The 23,564-nt window shown below is 44.0% G+C and overlaps 2 protein-coding genes across 2 annotated transcripts; one reads left to right on the top strand and one right to left on the bottom strand.

Moving 5' to 3' along the window:
• Positions 1-6,191: 6,191 nt before the first annotated feature.
• LOC109890004 (early growth response protein 2b-like) lies at positions 6,192-8,788 on the top strand. Its single transcript, XM_020481947.2, has 2 exons — positions 6,192-6,529; positions 6,912-8,788. The coding sequence occupies exons 1-2, from the start codon at positions 6,352-6,354 to the stop codon at positions 7,895-7,897; spliced, it is 1,164 nt and encodes a 387-aa protein (XP_020337536.1). The 5' UTR covers positions 6,192-6,351; the 3' UTR covers positions 7,898-8,788.
• Positions 8,789-9,258: 470 nt separating this feature from the next.
• LOC109890005 (2-aminoethanethiol dioxygenase) lies at positions 9,259-10,667 on the bottom strand. Its single transcript, XM_020481948.2, has one exon. It carries the CDS (start codon positions 10,350-10,352, stop codon positions 9,603-9,605), a length of 750 nt encoding a protein of 249 aa, XP_020337537.1. The 5' UTR covers positions 10,353-10,667; the 3' UTR covers positions 9,259-9,602.
• Positions 10,668-23,564: the final 12,897 nt, after the last annotated feature.

Below are 23,564 nucleotides of genomic sequence, written 5' to 3'. Positions count from 1 at the left end.
GGGGAAAAAGTATATATATATTCCTAGCAAAGAACAATTTCTAAAGCAAGAATGTTGCTAGGACTGTCTGGGAGTGGTCTCAGTGGGGAGGGGAAGGAAAAACTAGCTGTAATTGGCAGAGAGGTTAGGAACTCTCTTTCTTAACTAATTCACTACCTGGTGAAAACTCCATCCCACCAAAACAGGCTGAAATTTCAGGCAGTCTTTTCAAACAGCTCTTACACTGAAAGGGCATTATCCTAATTTTCACAAGTTCACAGTATTATTCCAACCTCATAGTTTGGCAATATATATAAAACACAAAAAAAATCCAAATGTTTGACTGCACTGGGCCTTTAAATACATAACTTCCTGGGCCTAATAGCCTATGGGAGTAGCATGCATGCTATATACTATTTTCCAATCTAGCCTAAAAGTCAAATTTAACAAATGTATCTTGTGTCGGCTAATAATGTAGTCTACATTATCTATTCATCAGTTCATCAATCACCCTACAGACTTGAAGCTGAACAAACAGCACAGAATCCATTTATGTTTAACTGCGTGGCTTCTGACCACTACTTGATTGACAGGTGGGTGAAATGCCCATGTCATTTTGACACGCTGCTCATTATGCCAATATTGTCTGCCCTCATAGATACACAGTATGAGCCATTTGAGGAGCACACTTTTCCATCCGGCGCCAACATTCAGATATCAGATTGTTGTAGATGAACAACGGTTTGTGTTTGAGATTTGCATTTGTGTTTGAGATTGCACTGGACTGGTAAGCCCACTGGTGAATACAATAGCCTACTCTCTGTGATTAATTAATACATCAAACAGCAGCAAGAACATAACACATCCTTCTGTGCTTGCACAATAATTTACTTTCAACTGAGTTTTTCTTAAGTTGGTCATGTCTGACTATTGAAATATAATATGATTCTGAATAATAAATAACGGAGATTGTAACACCCAAATTAAAGAACAGGGGACATTATGTATATATGGCATGTTGATAAAATTGTTTCTAATAATCAATTGTTCCAGTATTTCATCATGTTTTCCCAATATAAAGGAAAACAACTAGCAGTGAGTTATTTCCTTTATTTGCCAAGTAAGACCTTTTCTCTTTGTCTCATATTTTAAGACATGACACCACCCATCAACCTTCCAGAGCACAGTCATCCATCTCCTCGTGGGCATCTACCCACTCATCCTAGTGGGGAGGGGGTTATTCCCTTGTGTGCCTCTCTCTCTCTCTCTCTCTCGCGCTCTCTCTCTCTCTATCTCTCTCTCTCGCTCTCTCTCTCTATCTCTTTCTCTCTCTCTTGCTCTCTTGCTCTCTCTCTCTCTCTCTCTCTCTCTCTCACACGCACACACACACACACACACACACACACACACACACACACACACACACACACACACACACACACACACACACACACACACACACACACACACACACACACACACACACACACACACACACACACGCACACACACACAAACAAACACACTCACACACGCACACTCACAGACACACACAATTTCCCTACCCCAGTGTGATTATTCAGCGATTATAAAGCACTTCAAGAAATAATCTGAACCTGTGTTTTTGAACGGCGGTTCTCAATGGACACACACAGTCCATCGATTCCCTCACTTTTAGAACAAGAATAAACAACTTATCTAGGTAATCAAAAAGTCAAAACAAATAAATGCACATTGCATGCATCTTCTGTGTTTTCCATTTCCAAAATCACATGAGACACCTGATGGAGGATATGAAGCAAATGAGGGTTAACTCATAGGCTACAATGTAGCTCATCCAAATTTGGAGGAATCTAAAACTACATGTTCTTTGGAAATTCATTCTTCATAGATGGTTGTTGGGTCTCTGAGATGACCCTCTCCTGGAGTTCCATCGTCATGAGAGCAGCTGTCACCCAGGCCACGCCCCAGGCATGGGGTTTGAGTGACCCAAACACCTCAGACTCCTCCGATCAAAGAGAGCTTTTCTATTCCAATCTGCTGGGTCTCACAAATCCACTTCATTATCATAACAATTTTAACTGTGAGGGTGGAAGCAAAGTGAAGTGGGAACAATCCTATTGTTTCTTTTTCCATCAGTCGCTCAGAAAAAGAAACATTATATGACCCACTCCATTGGAGGAGTAAGAATCTAGCGGGTAACTGTGGTTGCTCAGATGTTAGGGGACTGCCACCGCAGAAGCATTTGTCTCTATCTGAGGCCCTGCTATCACTGCCTCGGGGCCTGAACGAGGAGACATACCAGTATCTTTGTTATATTACAGGTAAGCAATCCAGGGGCTGTTTCATGTGTGTGTGTGTGTGTGTGTGTGTGTGTGTGTGTGTGTGTTTTCTTTGTCCCCTGCAGTTTTCTTGAACATGCAGAAATCTTAGGGCCCGTTTCCCCAAACACAGCATAGCTTTAAGTCTAAGACTAGGCTCATTCTGTGTCCGGGAAACTGGACCAAAGTTACAGTGTTGTTGTTTTAAGCTTGTAAAAAATATGTAGAATAGATCACTTTCTAAATACACATGTTAACAATATATACCCAATATGTTAACTGTTAGGTATGAAATGATTTAAACCTTTACAATATATACCCAATATGTTAACTGTTAGGTATGAAATGATTTAAACCTTTACAATATATACCCAATATGTTAACTGTTAGGTATGAAATGATTTAAACCTTTACAATATATACCCAATATGTTAACTGTTAGGTATGAAATGATTTAAACCTTTACAATATATACCCAATATGTTAACTGTTAGGTATGAAATGATTTAAACCTTTACAATATATACCCAATATGTTAACTGTTAGGTATGAAATGATTTAAACCTTTACAATATATACCCAATATGTTAACTGTTAGGTATGAAATGATTTAAACCTCTTGATGAAGTACAGTATATCACTGTATACACACACACTACTTCTAACGAGTGCCACTGTGTATTGGTAGGCTGCTACTAACTAGGCTATCATTTGGACATTGTATCTTATTGCTGCTCAAAATACTAGACAAGCAAGCAGGCCTCAATTTCACAATAGAGGGTTTTGAAAGTAAGCACAAAAGAAAGTGATGTACAATAGTGTACTATTAATTATTGATGCTGTAGTGTAAAGTCATTCTTAAAACAGTTTTTTTTGTGATTTCAAAGATGTCTAAGATTCAAGTCAGGGGTGATTTAAACACATCTAGACATACATTCATTCCATTTGCAATACGTGCATTTATGAATGGTTATTCTCTGGTCAGTTTTTAATGTATAAGATAGCTTAATGCAAACCTCAAACATTATATATTTGGAATGTATTAACTATTTGACAAAAAAAACACAACACAATAACAAAGCAAATTCTCCTATATCAGCATAGTGATAGAAAACAAAGATCCATATTAACAAAAACCACACATGACACTTGATTAATCGTCATGCGGGGCTCTCCAGACCCCTAGGTGACACTGAGACATAGGCAACACAAAATGCCCCCTCCTCTAAATCGCGCTCAATGTGGCGGAGCGTGGGCGAGGGGTGCAAGGAGGGCACCATTCCCCACGGAGGCACGCTGTGCAGCCTATCGGCCGGACACTGGACCTGGAAAAAACCCATCTGCCTGAGGAAGGCGGCGTTCACACAATACACTAACATTTTTGGAACTGTGGGCGTTAAAAAGAGTACTTAAAAAGGGATCCCTTTTCCCCCCAACAAGGGGAGAGGGGATTGGGAGGGAACAACTTCTCACTAGTCATTCCTCTCTCTCTCTTTCTTCTCTCTATCTTCTATCTCCTCTCTCTATTCTAACTCCTCTCTCTCTTCTCTCCTCTATATCTGCTCTCTCACTCCTTTCTTCTCTTTCTCCCTCTTCTCTCTTTCTTCTCTCTATCTTCTATCTCCTCTCTCTATTCTAACTCCTCTCTCTCTTCTCTCCTCTATATCTGCTCTCTCTCTCCTTTCTTCTCTTTCTCTCTCTTCTCTATTTCTTCTCTCTTCTCTCCTCTCTCTGTTCTCTCTATTCTGTCTCTCCTTTCACTCTCCTCTCTCTCTCTTCTTATCTCTCTCTTCTCTCCTCTCTCTCTGTTCTCTCTTTCTCCTCTCTCTCTTCCATCTCATCTCTCTCTTCTCTTTATCTCCTCTCTCTTGTCTCTCTTGTCTCCTCTCTCTACTCTTTCTTCTCTCTCTCTTCTCTTTATCTCCTCTCTCTTGTCTGTCTCTTCTCTCTCATCTCTCCCTTCTCTTTTTCTCTCTTGTCTGTCTCTCCTCTCTTCTCTCCCCCTCACTCCCCTCTCTCTCTTTCTCTTCTCTTCTCTTCTCTCTCTCTTCTCTCTCCTCTCTCTCTCTTCTCTCCTCTCTCTTCTCTCTCTTCTCTCCTCTCTCTCTCCTCTCTCTTCTCTCTCTTCTCTCCTCTCTCTCTTCTCATCTTATTTAAGTAGGTCTATCATGTTCAATTCCACTTTCTCTCTCCTCTCTCTCTTCTTTCTCTCCTCCCTCTTGTCTGTCTCTTCTCTCTTTTCTCTCCTCTCTCTTTATCTCCTCTGTTTCTTCTCTCTTTCTCTCTTCTCTGTCTCTCCTCTCTTCTCTCCTCTGCTCTCCCATCCCTCCCCCCCTCTCTCTCTCCTCTCTCCTCTCTTTTCTCTCTCTCCTCTCCTCTCTCTTCTCGTCTTATTTAAGTAGGTCTATCATGTTCATTTGGACAAGTGTTAAAGTTGTTGCTGGTGTTATAGACAATATAAAAAAGCCTATGGACATTTTGTTTGTGTTTCCTACATTGTCATATTGGGTATAGAAAATGACATACATTAGCCTACAGTGGCATATGTGGAAAGTTTTTAGTCTTTTAAGGATTCCTACCTTCGGAAACAAATATGCCAACAACTCCTAGGGAGTATGATGTCATTAGGAACATGTCAGACACATTTTGCATATTTAGACCAAAGATCATCTCCATTATCAGGAGACAGTGTCCCCTGTGACAGAATAGCAATTAGCTCTACTTGCGTGAGGAGCAGTCTCATTACCTGAGTGTCATAGTGGACATGCAGGGCTTGAGACAGTGTTTAAAGGGCTTCCCCTTGCTTTATCACTATCTACCACAGCCCTTGGATCAACAACCCTGTCACATGTAAGCCTACAGACATCAGCCAGGTGTCATTTACACCAACGGAGGGCAGCTTGCTGAGAAGAGAGGAAGGGGTTGCTGTCCCAAGATGATCCCTTCAATACAGTGGGGTCTTGAGTAGGTGGAGAGATATGTCATACATATTTTCAGTCTATAGATGTGGGCAACCCATAACTCACGATTCACAAATGATTAATAGCTTATCTAATGAACTTCCTTTACACAGGCTACAAACAGGCCAACTTTAAATGGACAACTCTAAATGGACAACTCATGGCACTACATGTATAGTGCACAAATCATTTCTAAACAGTCATACTACATAAAGGGTGCTATAGGCTAAGGAATATTCCTTCTAAAGCATCCTGAAGCACATGCCTAATTTAGGGTTTAGGAAGGCTTCATAAATGTGCTGTTTACCTATACAGATTTTTCAACAACAAAAAAATATGTACGTAGATATAGCACTTCGATCAATTCAAGTTTCCATTTTTGCAAAATGTTAGCCTAGACTATAAAAGGATATAGAACGACAAAATGAATACACTTAATTTAACCAACTGATCCAACTTTCCTAAGGAACGCGCCACTCTAAAGCACAGTGCGAGAAGTCGTTCTTCTCGTATGCTTCTGTGTGGGCTTCTTCCTTGGCACGACCCGATATTTCATGAACACAAATTTAGCGGATGTATTCCATATAAGTAAAAAGAGGGTGTCGTCTATTAAACCGGATAAATCCATTTTTGGTGAAGTGTTACCGGAATTCCTGCAGGCTTTTGGCAGCATGCCGATTATTATATTGATAATAAAATAGGCCATACATGTGTTAATATTTACTCAACTTAAACAGGCTAACAACAACGATGCAAAAATAAAAGTAATTTGGTTATGTATTTTTTAAATTCATTGACAAGTGTTCATTGATGTCGTCATCAACCCTAGCCCAACCTTTTCCTTTTTTAACCACCAAGTCCTTGTATGGTCAGTGACGTTCCGGGACATTCAGAGACTCCCTTTAAATGCATATTACAATACTGCATCCCCATAATATAACGAGATGAGATGATATTTCCCATGCGTAGGGAACACTATATGATATGGCAGAGAATACAGCATTGGAGAGTTTTTACCATGACAGCTGAAGGTTATATATTGTGTGCGTAAAGGCGCGTAAAGGCTTGAAGCGCACTGTCTTGTCAAAAAAATGACAGCTAAAACTATTGACAAAGTTTGGGTACCCACCAGTAGTTTTATACAAGACATTCAAGAGGTAATCTATTCAATGGAAGAGGAAATATCCGCATCATTGCCAGAGACGGGAACTGGGTTAAAAGTTGAGTCATATTGGAAACAGCACGGCCAATTGGGTGAAACCAAGGGGGGTAAGAATTCATTTAATATATTTTTGTTAAATATTCATTTCTATTTTGCTGTTATGGCCAAAAGAAGCCATATGTCCTCATCAACTTTGCAAAAATTTGAGGATTAAAATGCATTATTAGTCATATTTGAGATTATCCTAAATTGAGGATAATCCATATTATTGGTCAATATTAATCAAGTAGATGGTCTGCTATGGTAAGTCAATGTATTTGTTCTTAATCGTTATGTGACTTGAAACCTCCTACATACCCATTACAAAACCACAAAGTGGTGCGCAACCGCGCGAAAAACAAAAAGTGTTAAAGTAAAAACCCTTGCGTAAAAGCAATAATCAACGTTTTTTGGAGACATAACTAACATTTATTTTTCTTTGCTTCGCAGGTGATTGTTTTAGTGAAGAAAGGGGCACCCTCGAGTTTATTTACCACGGCAACTTTACGCAGCCACCGCGCACTCAGGCTGTGGCATACACCGGGAAGGTCTCGATCAATTCTAGAGGTGTAGAATACTGGAATCCCGGGGGTGCCATTAACGTAGCTAGTGCTGACATAAGGGTGGCAGCTTCGTCCCCGGTGTCTACCTCGCCTTCGCCTGAACCACCAAACCTTTACGCAGGAACTGTGAGCTGCACCATGGCGCAGAGTCAACACGATATAAACCACATGTATGCTACGCCGTCTTACTCTTGTACCGGGGAAATGTACCAGGATCAATCAACCTACCTGGCAACGTCGACCTGCCCCATGTCTTATCCACAGCCGTCGTACTCATCCTATACATCACCAAAGTCGACAGTGGACAGCGCACTCTTAAACATCATGCCTGACTACAGCGGGTTCTTCCAGCCAAACTGCCAACGAGACATCCAGGCATTTCCTGACAGGAAAGCGTTACCATATTCACTAGACTCTCTGAGGGTTCCACCACCTCTGACACCTCTGAACACAATAAGGAATTTTACGATTGGGGGACCTGCGATAGAGGGCTCTTGTCCACCAAATCCCTACAACACTTCGAACTTACCCCTGAGGCCAATATTGAGACCCAGAAAGTATCCAAACCTCCCAAGCAAAACGCCTGTCCATGAGCGACCATACCCTTGCCCAGCAGAGAGCTGCGATAGGAGGTTCTCGCGGTCGGACGAGCTGAGCAGACACGTTAGGATCCACACAGGGCACAAACCCTTTCAGTGTCGGATCTGCATGCGCAGTTTCAGTCGCAGCGACCACCTCACTACGCACATCCGGACACACACTGGAGAAAAACCCTTCTCCTGCGACCACTGTGGAAGAAAGTTTGCCAGGAGTGATGAAAGAAGGAGACACACGAAAATCCACTTAAGACAGAAAGAGAAAAAGTCATCATAATGACCCAGGCAGAATGGTTTTAAACATTCAGATAAATGATGTTTCCTTGCAGCACCAATTAATGAAATAATATCCAAATCAAACATTCACACTGAATTTAGCAGACTAGGGTTAATTAATGTTGACTAATGCATTTGGATATATGGTGCTGAATGAATAACAACATAAACGGACAGAGCTATCACATTTATATTAGGTATAGAATACATTTTTTCATAACTTAACTGTAAATGTGCACAAACACAAGTGCTCAGTATAGAAAGTGTTTCAATAGAGTAGGTGGGGAAATAGTCAGAGATGCTGAATCGCAAGCAAGGAGCAAGACTCAGCTCCAACACTGAGTGGTATCAGCCAGCAAGTAGCCTCACTTTTGCCAGTGTTGAGAGACTTCCCACAATAGATGAGACCATGATGGGTATTCCTGCATTATAGCTGGGAAAGGAGTGCCATGACCAATATCACAGAGCTGAGTGGTCTGGCCAGGGGCGTGTAGTTCCTGTATATTATCCTCACATCCAGTTTTGAGAGTGGGGGGTTAGAGTCCCATGTGTGTAAAAACTGGAAGCCCTGTACTGTCAAGAGAGACAATTAAGAACTGAATTGCTCAAGTTTTATTTTATTTTTAAATCTCCTGTTACTTGTTGGATGAAGATGAAAGTAAAATCTGTGTAAGATCATTACAGAAAGTAACTAAGGAGAAATACGTTCATTTGACATGCGTCATTTGACATGTTTTTACACTGAGCATTGTTCTTTAACTGACTTGATGCTTCTTGCAATAAATGTAGAATATGTTGTCGTTGGTGACATAGATAACTGCTTGTTTGTGTGTTTGTTCATTGTTTCTCTAATATATTCTTAAACCTAATCCAAATTAAATAACTGGGCAAAGGACATGGTTTATTATTTAAACAACAATGAAATCCACTTTGTGTTGTAGAATGTTTATTTTTTTTGGTCTTATTTTGGTAATTTGAAAGTAGACTATAGGCTACTGTATAGGTCAAGGTTTATGCTGTAAAAACTCCAACTGTACAGTGAGCTACTAGTCACATTGTCCTTCTGAGGTAATACCCAGTATGTCCACAAGAGGCCCCTAGGTCACAAGCAATGAATTCAAGTGCTCTCCTAAAAGCACAGCACATTGAGCCAAGCTCCCAAAATGATGAAGCAAGCAAGGTTATTATGGGATTTAAGTTTAATTAGGGAAGCTCAATTAATGAAGCAATTTATAAAATAGTCATTCAGTAATCCATGTCCCATGGGATTAACTCAAATAATGTAGTTTGACCCAATCAAAACATGCTGAGCAAATCATGGATTTTGACATTTTAAAGTGCTTGAACACCACCAATTAGCCATTTAGTTTTAATACACCTTTATGTTTTTATTTTGAGTAATGTGTATGGTTTCAGTTCATTTCAAGACATGAAATGCTTATCAAAAATTCAAATACATTAGAGCTGATGTGCAAAGATGACAATTTATCAACTGCTTAAGTACTTTCATTACAGGCAGAATGCATAGTCCAACTTAGGATAAGTGCTTTTAGTTCACAAGACATGTTTTCCCATTACACAGCACTGTGACACATCCCATTCCATAATTGTAGGAATCATGATCGTCATACATTTACATATTGTTTTGACATGGTCCTGAGAATCAATTGTTCACAAATCAATTCAGCGTTCATAGCTAGTGCGCTTCAGATCTTCACTTCAGGGCCGGGGTATGGTTCACCACCACACCAGAATTCAGAAGGTTGGGATACTTCCATCAGCCAAACTTCTTTTTGACCGTCAGCCTTTTTGTCCTCAGAATCCGGGGCAGACTGCAGAACTTTATAATAATGACAGTCTCTCCCGTCGTCTGGATCATATGGGGGTGCCAAAATATCGAGGAAAGCGGTGGGCCCATCGACTGCATCGATTTGGTGAAGGTTGTTTCGGTCAGGGGTCAAGATACACGGCCCGCTTTCTTCTGTAAACTCCCCGACCGACCCGAGTATCGACCTCCTCAGCGCACCTCTCTGAAAAGGTAGCAGTGGAGGGCTGAATTGCGTGTCACTGGCCACGCTAGTTGATTTGTCCAACCTGTCAAAACAGGTGATCCTGACCTTGCCATACATAACTTTCAACATTCCGTACATTCCAGGGTGGTCGTGCAAGGGGATGGAAGCACCACTTTTTAGCAGAAACACCCCCATGCTGAATTCGTCTGTCTCGCATATGTGCATGTATGTGACCGGGGGGTTGTGTGGCAAAGGCGTAGAAGCGCTGTCAACTTTCCTTGGAGCGATCTTCAGATCCGCAGCTCTGATTTCGGTCATGAGGCTTTGGAGTTTACATTGATTACCCAAAAACGCTTTATCACCAAATGAAGATGGGTTTCTAAAAGTTACAAGCGCCTGTCTAGCAATTTTCTGTACGATGGAGGTCATGTTGTCTCGAAGCATGATCGCTAACTAGCCCGTGAAGCGCTGTCCTGTAATTCTACACAAGTCTCGCGCTTGCTAGCTTTAGCAGCAGGCTAGGGCTCCAAGCACAGCTGCCGATGATTCTGCCTGCCTCTCTCTCCTTGATAATGATTGATTAAACCCAGTGAAATATATATTCCAACTTCACATTCAAATAAAACATAAATAAAGCAGAAGATCTAATACAATTTTAAGTGAGGGGTACACTGCCTGGCACAACCGCAAATGTATCTCCCATCACACCATTCATGGATATCTTTCACACACGTCCGCAAAGAAAACGCTTCGTACGTAACGCGGGGCATCATGGGAAATGTGATTTAATAATGGACTGTATTAGTATTTATCTTCCCCTAAAACACATCATTATTAGATTTAAAAAAAAATGTATATGAAATGTGTATGCTATTTTTTATGATACTGTTTTCAATTACACGTCTTAAATAATACACAATTGTGAGAGATAATACTATTACTTAATTATGTACTACAATAACCAAAATACCATTCCTCACCTCATTAAAGGGGAACAGCTGTGAGGTTGTTGACCTTTCTACATGAGTTGACTGATTCTGGACCATACAGAGAGCAGCAGTGCCAGCAGTTTAGTATGAGTATGCCTACCATATAAGACTAAACTCATTTATTATTCTATCAATGGAAAAACCTGAGCAGCATTAGACATTGAAAGAATGGTAGAATTTTCTCTGGAAAATAAGAGGGTCTATTAATCTCACCCAGCAGCAAGCCCAATGTAGGTTACAAAAACCAAATTGCCTTTTAACAATTTGGCCACCCAAATGTATTTTATGAATCATGTGTGACCTGTCATTGAAGCTATTTTGCATGTTATCTAAAAAGAGTGACAGATGGTGGCAGATTTGGTAATCGTTCCTCATCGGGTTGTTTTTTGTTCTTTTCCCTCCAGAATTCTCGATATTCAGAGCACGCACACACATGCACCCATGACAGTCAACTTTAAAATCTAAAAATAGGATACACTCATGTGTAGGAAATGAAACAAACGCCCACGTCCATTCCCTTGTTCCTCTTCTTCTTGGCTCCCAGATCCGCATATTGCAGCAACAGATCATTTTATGCATAGCCTAACCACATTATAAATGGGTTTTGCACCCTTGATTGAATAGGTTGATACCCTATTTGGGGTTCGTGTGAGGTATCAACTCGATGGAAGCAGGTGGAAACTCTGGAGAGCTAAATTTAAAGCAAAGCTTAGCAAGAAGCATAGCTAAAGCAAGAGGACTCTGTTATGCCTCCTTGCTTCCATTGTGGTGTTTCTGTCCAAACAAAACAAGCACGATTTATATCTGCAAGAAGCTGTTTATTTGTGGACTTGTTTTGCCAGCAAACCCCATACGCCACTTGTATATTTATCACTGTGTCTTAGAAATTCTGCGAGAGCAGCAGTAGCATCTTTGAAAACAACATCAAGGTTGTGGAGGACTCCACTTGGCTTGATTTGTTGTGAAACAGCAGTATGGTAATAGGGAATTGTTGCAGTTAAATTACATAGGGCTATTTGGGGTTTAATCTTAAACAGATATCCACTGTGCTTTGGCAAGACAAGTCTATTTCCCCCAAAATTCCTCACATCGAATGCTACACTTGGGCAATAAACAGGATTTATGTTTTCCAGAATCACTCTCAAGGTCATGATGGATATAATGTGCTTAGAGCTGTTGGGTCTCTCAAACCAGAGTCAATGTGTGCGCTCCCGACACTCCACTGGGTATTTGCAGGAAGCAGGGCTGTTGGACAGTCTCCACACATGCTATCTTATCCCTAAGGATGAATAAGGAGTGGCTAACTGACACAGTTTTATAAACAACTTCTACTTCTACCCCAATCTTTGTTAGTGAACAGTTGGTCCCAACTAGAGCAACAAAAAAAAGATTTAACCTTTATTTTTGCCTATGCAAGTCAGTTAAGAACAAATTCTTATTTTACAATGACGGCCTACGCCGGCCAAACTCTGGGCCAATTGTGCGCCACCCTATGGAACACCCGGTCATGGCCGGTTGTGAAACAGCCTGGGATCGAACCAGGGTCTGTAGTGACGCCTCTAGCACTGAGATGTAGTGCCTTAGACCGCTGCGCCAATCGGGAGCCACTTGTCATGACTTCCACCGAAGTCGGTCCCTCTCCTTGTTCGGGCGGCGTTTGGCGGTCGACGTCACAGGCCTTCTAGCCATCGCCTATCCACTTTTCATTTTCCATTTGTTTTGTCTTTGTTTTACACACCTGGTTTCAATTCCCATATTACATGTTCATTATTTAACCCTCTGTTTTCCCCATGGTTTTTGTGCGTGATTGTTTTATGTATGTTCGGTCCGTTATTGTGGGCTCGGTATTACGACACGTTATTGGAATATTTGAGTAAAGTTACTTATGTTACTCATCTCTGCTGTCCTGCACCTGACTCCTCTGCACCAGCTACACCCAGACCATTACAGAATCACACACCCAAAAAATGGAGACAGCAGGAGAAGCGTCCAGCAGCATGCGACCATGTTGCACCGTCTTGGCACCGCCATGGATCGCATGCTGCAGACGATGGACCGATGAAAGAGGAGTTCTTCCAGCATCTCCACCGGCACCACTACAACAGGCACCACTGTTCACCACTCCTTCACCCGGTCCCAGTGGGATTCGGCTCACGCTCCCGAGGGAGTATGATGGGACGGCTGCCGGATGCCAGGGGTTCCTACTCCAGCTGGAACTCTACTTGGCGACTGTCCACCCGGCTCCTTCGGGACGTGAGAGCGTGTCCGCCCTCGTCTCCTGTCTCTCAGGGAAAGAGGCGTTGGCCCTGGAGTGGGCCAACACCGTATGGGGGGAAGGAGAAGTGGCGTTGGACCATTATGCAGAGTTCACCCAAAAGTAGTTTTCGACCACCTGTCTGAGGGTAGAACGGCGGGTGAACGTCTGTTCCACCTTAGGCAGGGGACGAGGAGCGCACAGGAGTTCGCCTTGGACTTCCGGGCCAGCGCGGGATGGAACGACAGGGCCCTGATCGATCACTACCGATGCAGTCTGCAGGAGCCGATGCAGCCACAGGAGTCGCTGGTGCGCAATGAGACAAGGACATCCCTACCGACCAAGCCCTCCCTAACCCGGACGACGCTAGGCCAATTGTGCGTCGCCCCATGGACCTCCCGGTTGCGGCCGGTTAATGCAGAGCCTGGGCGCGAACCCAGAGTCACTGATGGCACAGTTGGTGCTGCAGTACAGCGCCCTTAGCCACTGCGCCACCCGGGAGGCCCATTTGCCCACAGTTTAGGGATCCCCATTGTTCCTGTGGATATGCCCTTCCCTGTGCATAGTCGACCATTAGGGTCAGGGCTAATTAGGGAGGCCACCGCTCCACTGGGCATGGTTACGCAGGAGGGTCACAAGGAGAGAATCCGTCTTTTCCTTATTGATTCTCCTGCGTTTCCCGTGGTGCTGGACATACCCTGGTTGGCATGTCATAACCCCACTATTTCGTGGCAACAGAGGCTCTCAAGGGGTGGTGTTTAGGGGTTTCCGTCGGTGCTACTACGGTGGAAAGTCCAGACCAGGTCTCCACTGTGCGCATCCCCTCTGAATATGCCGATTTGGCTCTCGCCTTCTGTAAGAAGAGGGCGACTCAATTACTACACCATCGACGGGGGGATTGTGCGATAAATCTCCTGGTAGACGCAGCACTTCCCAGGAGTCACGTGTATCCCCTGTCACAGGAGGAGACGGCGGCTATGGAAACCTATGTCTCCGAATCCCTGGGGCAGGGGTACATTCGGCACTCCACTTCACCTGCCTCCTCAAGTTTATTTGTTGTGAAGAAGAAGGATGGAGGTCTGCGCCCGTGCATTGACTATCGAGGTATCAACCAAATCACTGTGAGGTACAGCTACCCGCTGCCTCTCATAGCCAGTGCGATAGAGTCAATGCACGGGGCGCGCTTCTTCACAAAATTGGATCTCAGGAGCGCTTACAACCTGGTGCGTATCTGGGAGAGGGATGAGTGGAAGACGGCATTTAGTACCACCTCAGGGCACTATGAGTACATCGTCATGCCGTACAGGTTGATGAATGCTCCATCAGTCTTCCAGGCCTTTGTTGACAAGATTTTCCGGGACCTGCACGAGCAGGGTGTAGTGGTGTATATCGATGCATTCTGATATACTCCGCTACATGCCCCGAGCATGTGACCCTGGTGCGCAGGGTGCTTGGTCGACTGTTGGAGCATGACCTGTACATCAAGGCTGAGAAATGTCTGTTCTTACAACAGTCTGTCTACTTCCTAGGGTACCGGATTTCCACTTCAGGGGTGGAGATTGAGAGTGACCGCATTTCAGCCTTGCGTAATTGGCTAAAGGAAGTGCAGCGGTTTCTAGGGTTTTCCAACTACTACCGGAGGTTTATCAGGGGCTTTGGTCAGGTAGTGGCTTCCATTACCTCACTGCTGAAGGGGGGACCGGTACGACTGCAGTGGTCAGCTGAGGTGGACTGGGCTTTTGGTCACCTGAGGGGTCTGTTTACCTCGGCTCCCGTGTTGGCTCATCCGGATCCCTCTTTGGCGTTCATAGTGGAGGTGGACGAGTCCGAGGCTGGGATAGGAGCCATGCTCTCTCAGCGATCGGGGACGCCACCAAAGCTCCCGTCAAAGCGAAACTATGATGTGGGCGACCGGGAGCTGTTGGCTGTTGTCAAGGCTCTGAAGGCGTGGAGACATTGGCTTGAGGGGGTTAAACACCCTTTTCTCATCTGGACTGACCACCGCATTCTGGAGTACATCCGGGCGGCGAGGAGACTGAACCCTCGCCAGGCAAGGTGGGCCATGTTCTTTACCCGTTTTGTTTTCACCCTGTCCTACAGACCAGGTTCCCAGAACGCTAATGCAGACGCACTGTCCCGGGTGTATGACACAGAGGAGCGGTCCATAGACCACACTCCCATACGTCCGGCAATTGTCTGGTGGCACCGGTGGTGTGGGAGCTGGATGTGGACATCGATCGGGCGTTACGTACAGAGCCCACTCCCCTCCAGTGTCCAGCTGGGCGTCTGTACGTTCCGTCTGCTGTCCGCGACCATTTGATCCTGGCATCGGTCGGACAGTGCTCTGCCTTAGTGGGAAGTACTGGTGGTCCACCTTGGCCAAGGACGTGAGGATTTATGTTTCCTCCTGCTCGGTGTGCGCCCAGTGCAAGGCCCCTAGGAACCTGCCCAGAGGGAAGTTACAGCCCTTACCCATTCCACAACGGCCGTGGTCGCACCTATCGGTGGACTTCCTCACGGATCTTCCTCCCTCACAGGGTAACACCACGATCCTGGTCGTTGTGGATCGGTTCTCTAAGTCCTGCCGTCTCCTTCCTTTGCCCGGTCTCCCTACTGCCCTACAGACTGCGGAGGCCCTGTTTACACACATCTTCCGTCACTACGGGGTGCCTGAGGATATAGTGTCTGATCGAGGTCCCCAGTTCACATCAAGGGTCTGGAGGGCGTTCATGGAACGTCTGGGGGTCTCGGTCAGCCTTACCTTGGGTTTTCACCCCGAGAGTAACGGGCAGGTGGAGAAAGTAAACCAGGATGTGGGTAGATTTCTGCGGTCTTATTGCCAGGACCGGCCGGGGGAGTGGGCGGCGTTCATCCCCTGGGCAGAGATGGCCCAAAACTCGCTCCTCCACTCCTCCACTAACCTCTCCCCCTTCCAGTGCATACTGGGGTATCAGACGGTTCTGGCACCTTGGCATCAGTGCCAGATCAAGGCTCCTGTGGTGCACCTGCAATGGGCCGTGAGGCACGAAACCTGCCCTCCGCCTGCCCTGCCGGAAGCTGGGCCCGCGGTTTGTGGGGCCATTCAAAGTCCTGAGGAGACTGAACGAGGTTTGCTTCAAGTTACAGCTCCCCCCGATTACCGTATTAACCCCTCGTTCCATGTGTCTCTCCTCAGGCCGGTGGTGGCTGGTCCACTCCAGGAGTCTGAGGTGCGTGAGGTTCCTCCTCCCCCTCTGGACATCGAGGGGGCCCCGGCGTATGCTGTTCGAGCCATACTGGACTTGAGGTGTCGGGCGAGGGGCCTTCAGTACCTCGTGGAGTGGGAAGGGTACAGTCCGGAGGAGAGATGCTGGGTGCCGGTGGAGGACCTTTTGGACCCTTTGTTGCTGCGGGAGTTCCACCGCCTCCATCCGGATTGCCCTGCGCCTCGTCCTCAGGGTCGTCCCCGAGGTCGGTGTCGACGTGCTGCTGGAGCCGCGAGTCAAGGGTGGGGGTACTGTCATGACTTCCGCCGAAGTCGGTCCCTCTCCTTGTTCGGGCGGCGTTCGGTGGTCGATGTCACTGGCCTTCTAGCCATCGCCGATCCACTTTTCATTTCCATTTGTTTTGTCTTTGTTTTTACACACCTGGTTTCAATTCCCCAATTACATGTGCATTATTTAACCCTCCGTTTTCCCCATGGTTTTTGTGCGTGATTGTTTTATGTATGTTCGGTCCGTTATTGTGGGCTCGGTACTACAACATGTTATTGGAATATTTGAGTACAGCTACACCCAGACCACTACACCACTATAAGGTAAAGGGCTTGAGAGGACCGATCAGTTATTATTACACTGACATGGTACTATTACACTGACATTGTATTTTTACACTGACATGGTATTATTACACTGACATTGTATTTTTACACTAACATTGTATTATTACACTGACATGGTATTATGACACTGATACTCGGGGCAACATCAGTTGACAACATTGGTTTTCTGTCTCCTTCTGTTACCACACTTTATATGGAACATATCAATTGTAGATACAATGCCTCCGGAAAGTATTCAGACCCCTTGACTTTTTACACATTTTGTTATGTTATAGCCTTATTCTAATATTTATTAAATAAACAAAACATCTGAGCAATCTTTACACAATACCCCATAATGAAAAAGGGAAAACACGTTTTTGGAAAAAACAAGAATACCTTATTTCCATAAGTATTCAGACCCTTTGCAATGAGACTCAAAATTGATCTCAGGTGCATCCTGTTTCCATTGAATATCCTTGAGATGTTTGATTGGAGTCCACCTGGGGTAAATTCAATTGATTGGACATGATTTGGAAAGGCACACACCTGTCTATATAAGGTCCCACAGATGACAGTCCATCTCAGAGCAAAAACCAAGCCAAGAGGTCGAAGGAATTGTCCGTAGAGCTCCGAAACAGGATTGTGTCGGGGCCCAGATCTGGGGAAGGGTACCAAAAAATGCTGCAGCATTGAAGATCCCTAAGAACACAGTGGCCTCCATCATTCTTAAATGGAAGACGTTAGGAACCACCAAGACTCTTCCTAGAGCTGGCCGCCCAGCAACACTGAGCAATCGGGGGAGAAGGGCCTTGGTCATGGAGGTGACCAAGAACCCCATGGTCACTGACAGAGCTCTAGATTCCTCTGTGGAGATGGGAAAACCTTCCAGAAGGACAATCATCTCTGCAGGACTCCACCAATCAGGCCCTTATGGTAGAGTGGCCAGACAGAACCCACTCCTCAGTAAAAGGCACATAACAGCCCGCTTGGAGTTTGCCAAAAGGCACCTAAAGACTCTCAGACCATGAGAAACAATATTATCTGGTCTGATGAAACCAAGATTGAACTCGTTGGCCTGAATGCCAAGCATCACGTCTGGAGGAAGCCTGCCACCATCCCTATGGTGAAGCATTGTGGTGGCAGCATCATGCTGTGGGGATGTTTTTCAGCGGCAGGGACTGGGAGACTAGTCAGGATCGAGGCAAAGATGAATGGAGCAAAGTACAGAGAGATCCTTGATGAAAACCTGCTCCAGAGCGCTCAGGACCTCAGACTGGGGCGAAGGTTCACCTTCCAAAAGGACAACAACCCTAAGCACACAGCCAAGATAACACAGGAGTGGCTTTGGGACAAGTCTTTGAATGTCCTTGACTGGCCCAGCTAGAGCCCAGACTTGAAACCAATCAAAACTCTCTGGAGAGACCTGAAAATAGCTGTGCAGAGAAGAATGGGATTAACTCCCCAAATACAGATGTGCCAAGTTTATAGAGTCATACCCAAAAAGACTAAAAACCTGTTTTTGTTTGTCATTATGGGGTATTGTGTGTACTGTAGATTGATGAGGGAAAAAACTATTTAATACATTTTAGAATACGGCTGTAATGTAACAAAATCTGGAAAAAGTCAAGGGGTCTGAATACTTTCAGAAGGCACTGTAAATCAGATAAAAACAACAACTCATTGACATCAAAGTATTCTAGGGTGAAGGGGGGCAAAATCTTGCATGCACTGCATTCTGTCAACAGAGAAACATTTGAAAAACGCTATTGACTGCAAATAAAAGTCTTATTTGTCATTACTGATTGTCTTTCTGACCTTGTTTCATGCTTAAGAATCCAGCCCACTGGTTTCATAAAGCCCCTTAATGTGTTTACACAGCTTCCAAGGAAAACAAAGGTTCTGGCCTGAGCCTTAGATCCAAGCTGGCCTTTCAGGGAGAAAAGGAGGAAGAGGGATAGAGAGAGGGAGGCGGAGAGAAGATTGAGCTTAAGATTTGGTTTGCAAGTGCAGGGCCTCCTGGCTCCAATCCACTAACAGCTCATTCTCTCTGCTTGTTTCCTCTCGACATAGGGTCCCTGCACTGTGACCAAGGGACTCCGAGGACTTGGGGTCTGTTACTAATGGGGCTTGTTTCCCATTTGAGAGGTTTATTATCTCTGGCAGAGGAATAATCAAACATTCTCGCTGGCCAGGCACACTGACTTCATATGCTCGATTTCATATTGTCCGTTTGAGTTTGTGTTACAGGGTGAAAAGTTATGATTAAGCAGACATTTAGACTTAACCAAGGTGGCTTTATGAATCCAAGGTGACATGTAAATAAAATGATAAATACAGAGCCAACGAAATACTGATATACACTATACACTACTTTACCAAAAGTGTGTAGACACCTGCTCATATACCATGTCATTACAAAATCATAGGAGTTAATATGGAGTTGGTCCCCTTTGCTGTTATAACAGCCTCCACTCTTCTAGGAAGGCTTTCCACTCGATGTTGGAACATTGCTGTGGGGACTTGCTTCCATTCAGCCACAAGATCATTACTGAGGTCGGGTACTGATGTTGGGCGATTAGGCCTCTGGATTAACTCCCCAAATACTGGAACTAAGGGGCCTAGCCTGTACTATGACAGGTATTCAATTTTCATGTACCACCATGTTCTATTTTCTAATAATCAATCCACTAAGCATTGGCTTTCATCTCTGTTCAATTTATACTGAACAAATATATATAAGCAACATGCAACAATTTCACATATTTATTAGGCCTCGCTCGCAGTTGGAACGCTCGCAGGCGTTCCAATTCATCCCAAAGGTGTTCGATGAGGTTGAGGTCAGGGATCTGTGCAGGGCAGTCAAGTTCTTCCACACCGATCTCAACAAACTATTTATGTATTGACCTCACTTTGTGCACAGTGACATTTTTATGCTGAAACGGGAAAGGGCCTTCCCAAACTGTTGCCACAAAGTTGGAATAGAATGCAATTGTATGCTGTAGCGTTAAGATTTCCCTTCACTGGAACTAAGGGGCCTAGCCCGTACTATGATAAACAGCCCCAGACCATTATTCCTCCTCCACCAAACTTTACAGTTGGCACTATGCATCAGGCAGCATACTCCTGGCATCCACCAAACCCAGATTTGACCGTCATACTGCCAGATGGTGAAGCGTGATTCATCACTCCAGAGAATGCGTTTCCACTGCTCCAGAATCCTCCAGCCGATGTTTGGCATTGCACATGGTGATCTTAGGCTTGTGTGATCTTAGGCTTGGCCATGTAAACCCGATTCAGGAAGCTCCCGACAAACAGTTTTTGTGCTGACGTTGCTTCCAGAGGCAGTTTGGTAGTTGGTAGCGAGTGTTGCAACCGAGGACAGACGATTTTTACACGCTAGGGGCTTCAGCACTCGGTGGTTCAGTTCTGTGAGCTTGTGTGGCCTACCACTTCACGGCTGAACCGTTGCTGCTCCTAGACATTTCAACTTCACAATAACAGCACTTACAGTTGACCAGGGCAGCTCTAGCAGGGCAGAAATTTGACGAACTGACTTGTTGGAAAGGTGGCATCCTATGACAGTGACACGTTGAAAGTCATTGAGCTCTTCAGTAAGGCCATTCAACTGCCAATGTTTGTCTATGGAGATTGTATGGCTGTGTGCTTGATTTTATACACCTGTCAGCAACGGGTGTGGCTGAAATAGCCAAATCCACTTATTTGAAGGGGTGACCACATACTTTTGTATATATAATGTATGTTTAGAATGTCACTTCCAAATGGACTACATGAGTTTCAGTGCACACAACTCAAGTCTCTGTTAAATGTATGAAGCAGAGTTGAGATGATAATGTCAACGGCTGGCATATGGTAAAGGTCCAGTGAATAATGGTAGCACAACACAATCAACTTACCGTTGCCAAGAAATGTGTAGAAACATAACCTATTTACATCCCATTTCTGTCAATCAACATGATTTGTCATCAGGAATGTTATTATTAGTTACAGTTAGCCAATGTGTTGGTACATAATTTGTGTGTGTCATCTGTGCGTGTGTGAGGGGAGAAGACAGGATTAAAAATAAGTGTTTGATGAGTAATCAGCTAAATGTACCTCATCCGAGCCACACATGACTCTTGGATAGAATGCTAAACATGGTCAGTTCCTTTTTCACATTGGAAAGCAGCAGCGGTATCACTAATACTCCTCATAATAACAAGTTATGTAATTTGTCTGACAGGTATTCCATTTTCATGTACCACCATGTTCTATTTTCTAATAATCAATCCACTAAGCATGGGCTTTCATTTCTGTTCAATTTATACTGAACAAAAATATAAAAGCAACATGCAACAATTTCAAATACTTATTAGGCCCTAATCTACGGATTTCACGACTGGAAATACAGATGTGCATCTGTTGGTCACAAATACCTTAAAAAACAAATGGGCGTTAACGGTATCTCTGTGCTTTCAAATTGCCATCGATAAAATTGAATTGTGTTTGTTTTCCGTAGCTTATCCCTGCCCATACCATAACCCCACCATGGGGCACTCTGTTCAGAATGTTGACATCAGCAAACCGCTCGCCCACACGACGCCATACAAGTGGTCTGCGGTTGTGAGGCCGGTTGGACGTACTGCCAAAGTCTCTAAAACAACATTGGAGGCAGCTTATGGTAGAGGTTAACATTAAATGAACAGCTCTGGTGGACATTCCTGCAGTCAGCATGCCAATTTCACACTCCCTCAAAACTTGAGACATCTGTGGCATTGTGTAGTGTGACAAAACTGCACCTTTTAGAGCCTTATATTGTCCCTGGCACAAGGTGCACCTATGTAATGATCATGCTGTTTAATCAGCTTCTTGATATGCCACACCTGTCAGGTGGATGGATTATCTTGGCAAGGAGAAATTATCACTAACAGGGACTTAAAGAAATTTGTGCATAACATTTTAGAGAAATAAGCTTTTTGTGTGTATGAAGAATTTTGTGGATCTTTTATTTCAGCTCATGAAACATGGGACCAACACTTGTCCAGTGTAGTTTGAAAGGTCAACCTGATTCATAGAGGTTGACATCAGCAAAGAATCCACTGCATCCATGATGCAACAATTTAACAAAATGTCCACATCGTTTTAAAGATGACAACACAAAATGTAAGTATTGCTCATCTCTACCATATCAGTGTTGTGTATTGTGTTGAGAACAAGCCAGTTATGAGCTGTCATTTTCCAAACACTAGTTTTCGATGAGAGATACAGTGTGTAAGTCTAGGAGGATCATATCATTCATTCATTCTGCACCAGGCCTACAGCCATCCCCACAGATTTTAAAGATCTCACCCTGACCTGTGAACTTCCTGCCTGGACAATTGCAAAGTTTTTTCTTTCTCTTTTCTATGATCCATCCACAACACTTTCATTCATTATGAGATTTTGAACTTGTCAACCTTTTCATGGGAACTGAGAGAAAGGAGAAGGGACTGTCTCACCAATTGCCCCCCCAAAAGGGACAAAGCAGCCCCTCATAAGAATCTCATTCAAAATGCAGTTTTGTGAATGGATCAACAATTATAGGGCATTCAAAGGTTCGTTTGGAAACAGTGTAGAGTAGACAGACATGAATCAAATAGAAAAAGTCTACAAAGGACTTGCCTACCATGAATCCTGTCTTATTATGTTCTCGCAATGTTGACAGTATTGCAATTACAATGTAGCAACTACAGTGCATACTATATGATTTTATGGGCAAAACTCTCTTACTCAAAGTTCTGTCACTCAACGAAGGGGGATATATATTTTTATGCAACATTTTGGATATTTAATTTCAAGTTTTCACAATCTACCAAAAATCTTTGTTATACTCGTACCCATACCCTACTAACAATCTTTGCTAGTCAGGTACATTATTATAACTGTAGCAGGGGAGACACTCAGTGGCACCAGTGGGTATTGCATGTTTATGTGGCACTTCCAAAAACAGGCATTTGTGTGTGTTACAGGCCAAGGCTTCCCAAACTCGGTCCTGGGTCTCCCAAACTCTTTCCTGGGTCACCCAAACAATATTTTTGCCCTATACACAGCTGATTCAAATAATCAAATCTCAATGATGAGTTTGAATCAGCTGTGTAGTGTAGGGAAAAAAACTAAACACACCCAGGGGGAGCTCCAGGACCAGGTTTGGGAAATCCTGTTATAGGATATGTTTTTATATATTCCCAAATAATATGTCCTGATAACTTGACATCAATTTCTAAAAATCATGACTTCCCAATGCCTCTTAATTGCACACTATTGTGGTCATTTAACAATTAAAACAGCTCATACATTCATTTTTGTATTTTATGTGACAGCTCATTACACACACACACACCTTGGTGTGCATGGATGACCAAAGCTCCAACCACTACACACAGAATATGAAAGGGCACTGGACAAAGGGCTGACGTCAAATGAACAGTATTTTGTGACGCACTGCTCATGTGAAATGAGAGCGACCTATTAATTCTCAACAAGACTAGCCTGTTCTCTCCATCTGCAACCTTTAAACTACTCACAGATTTGCATGCCGGATGAAAGATTTCAATTTCCACTCTATACACTTCTGT

This window comes from Oncorhynchus kisutch, linkage group LG4 (genome assembly GCF_002021735.2).
Source record: "Oncorhynchus kisutch isolate 150728-3 linkage group LG4, Okis_V2, whole genome shotgun sequence".
NCBI classification, from domain to species: Eukaryota; Metazoa; Chordata; class Actinopteri; order Salmoniformes; family Salmonidae; genus Oncorhynchus; species Oncorhynchus kisutch.
The sequence above is the reverse complement of the archived record's forward strand: the minus strand, read 5'-3'. Positions and strand labels throughout refer to the sequence as shown.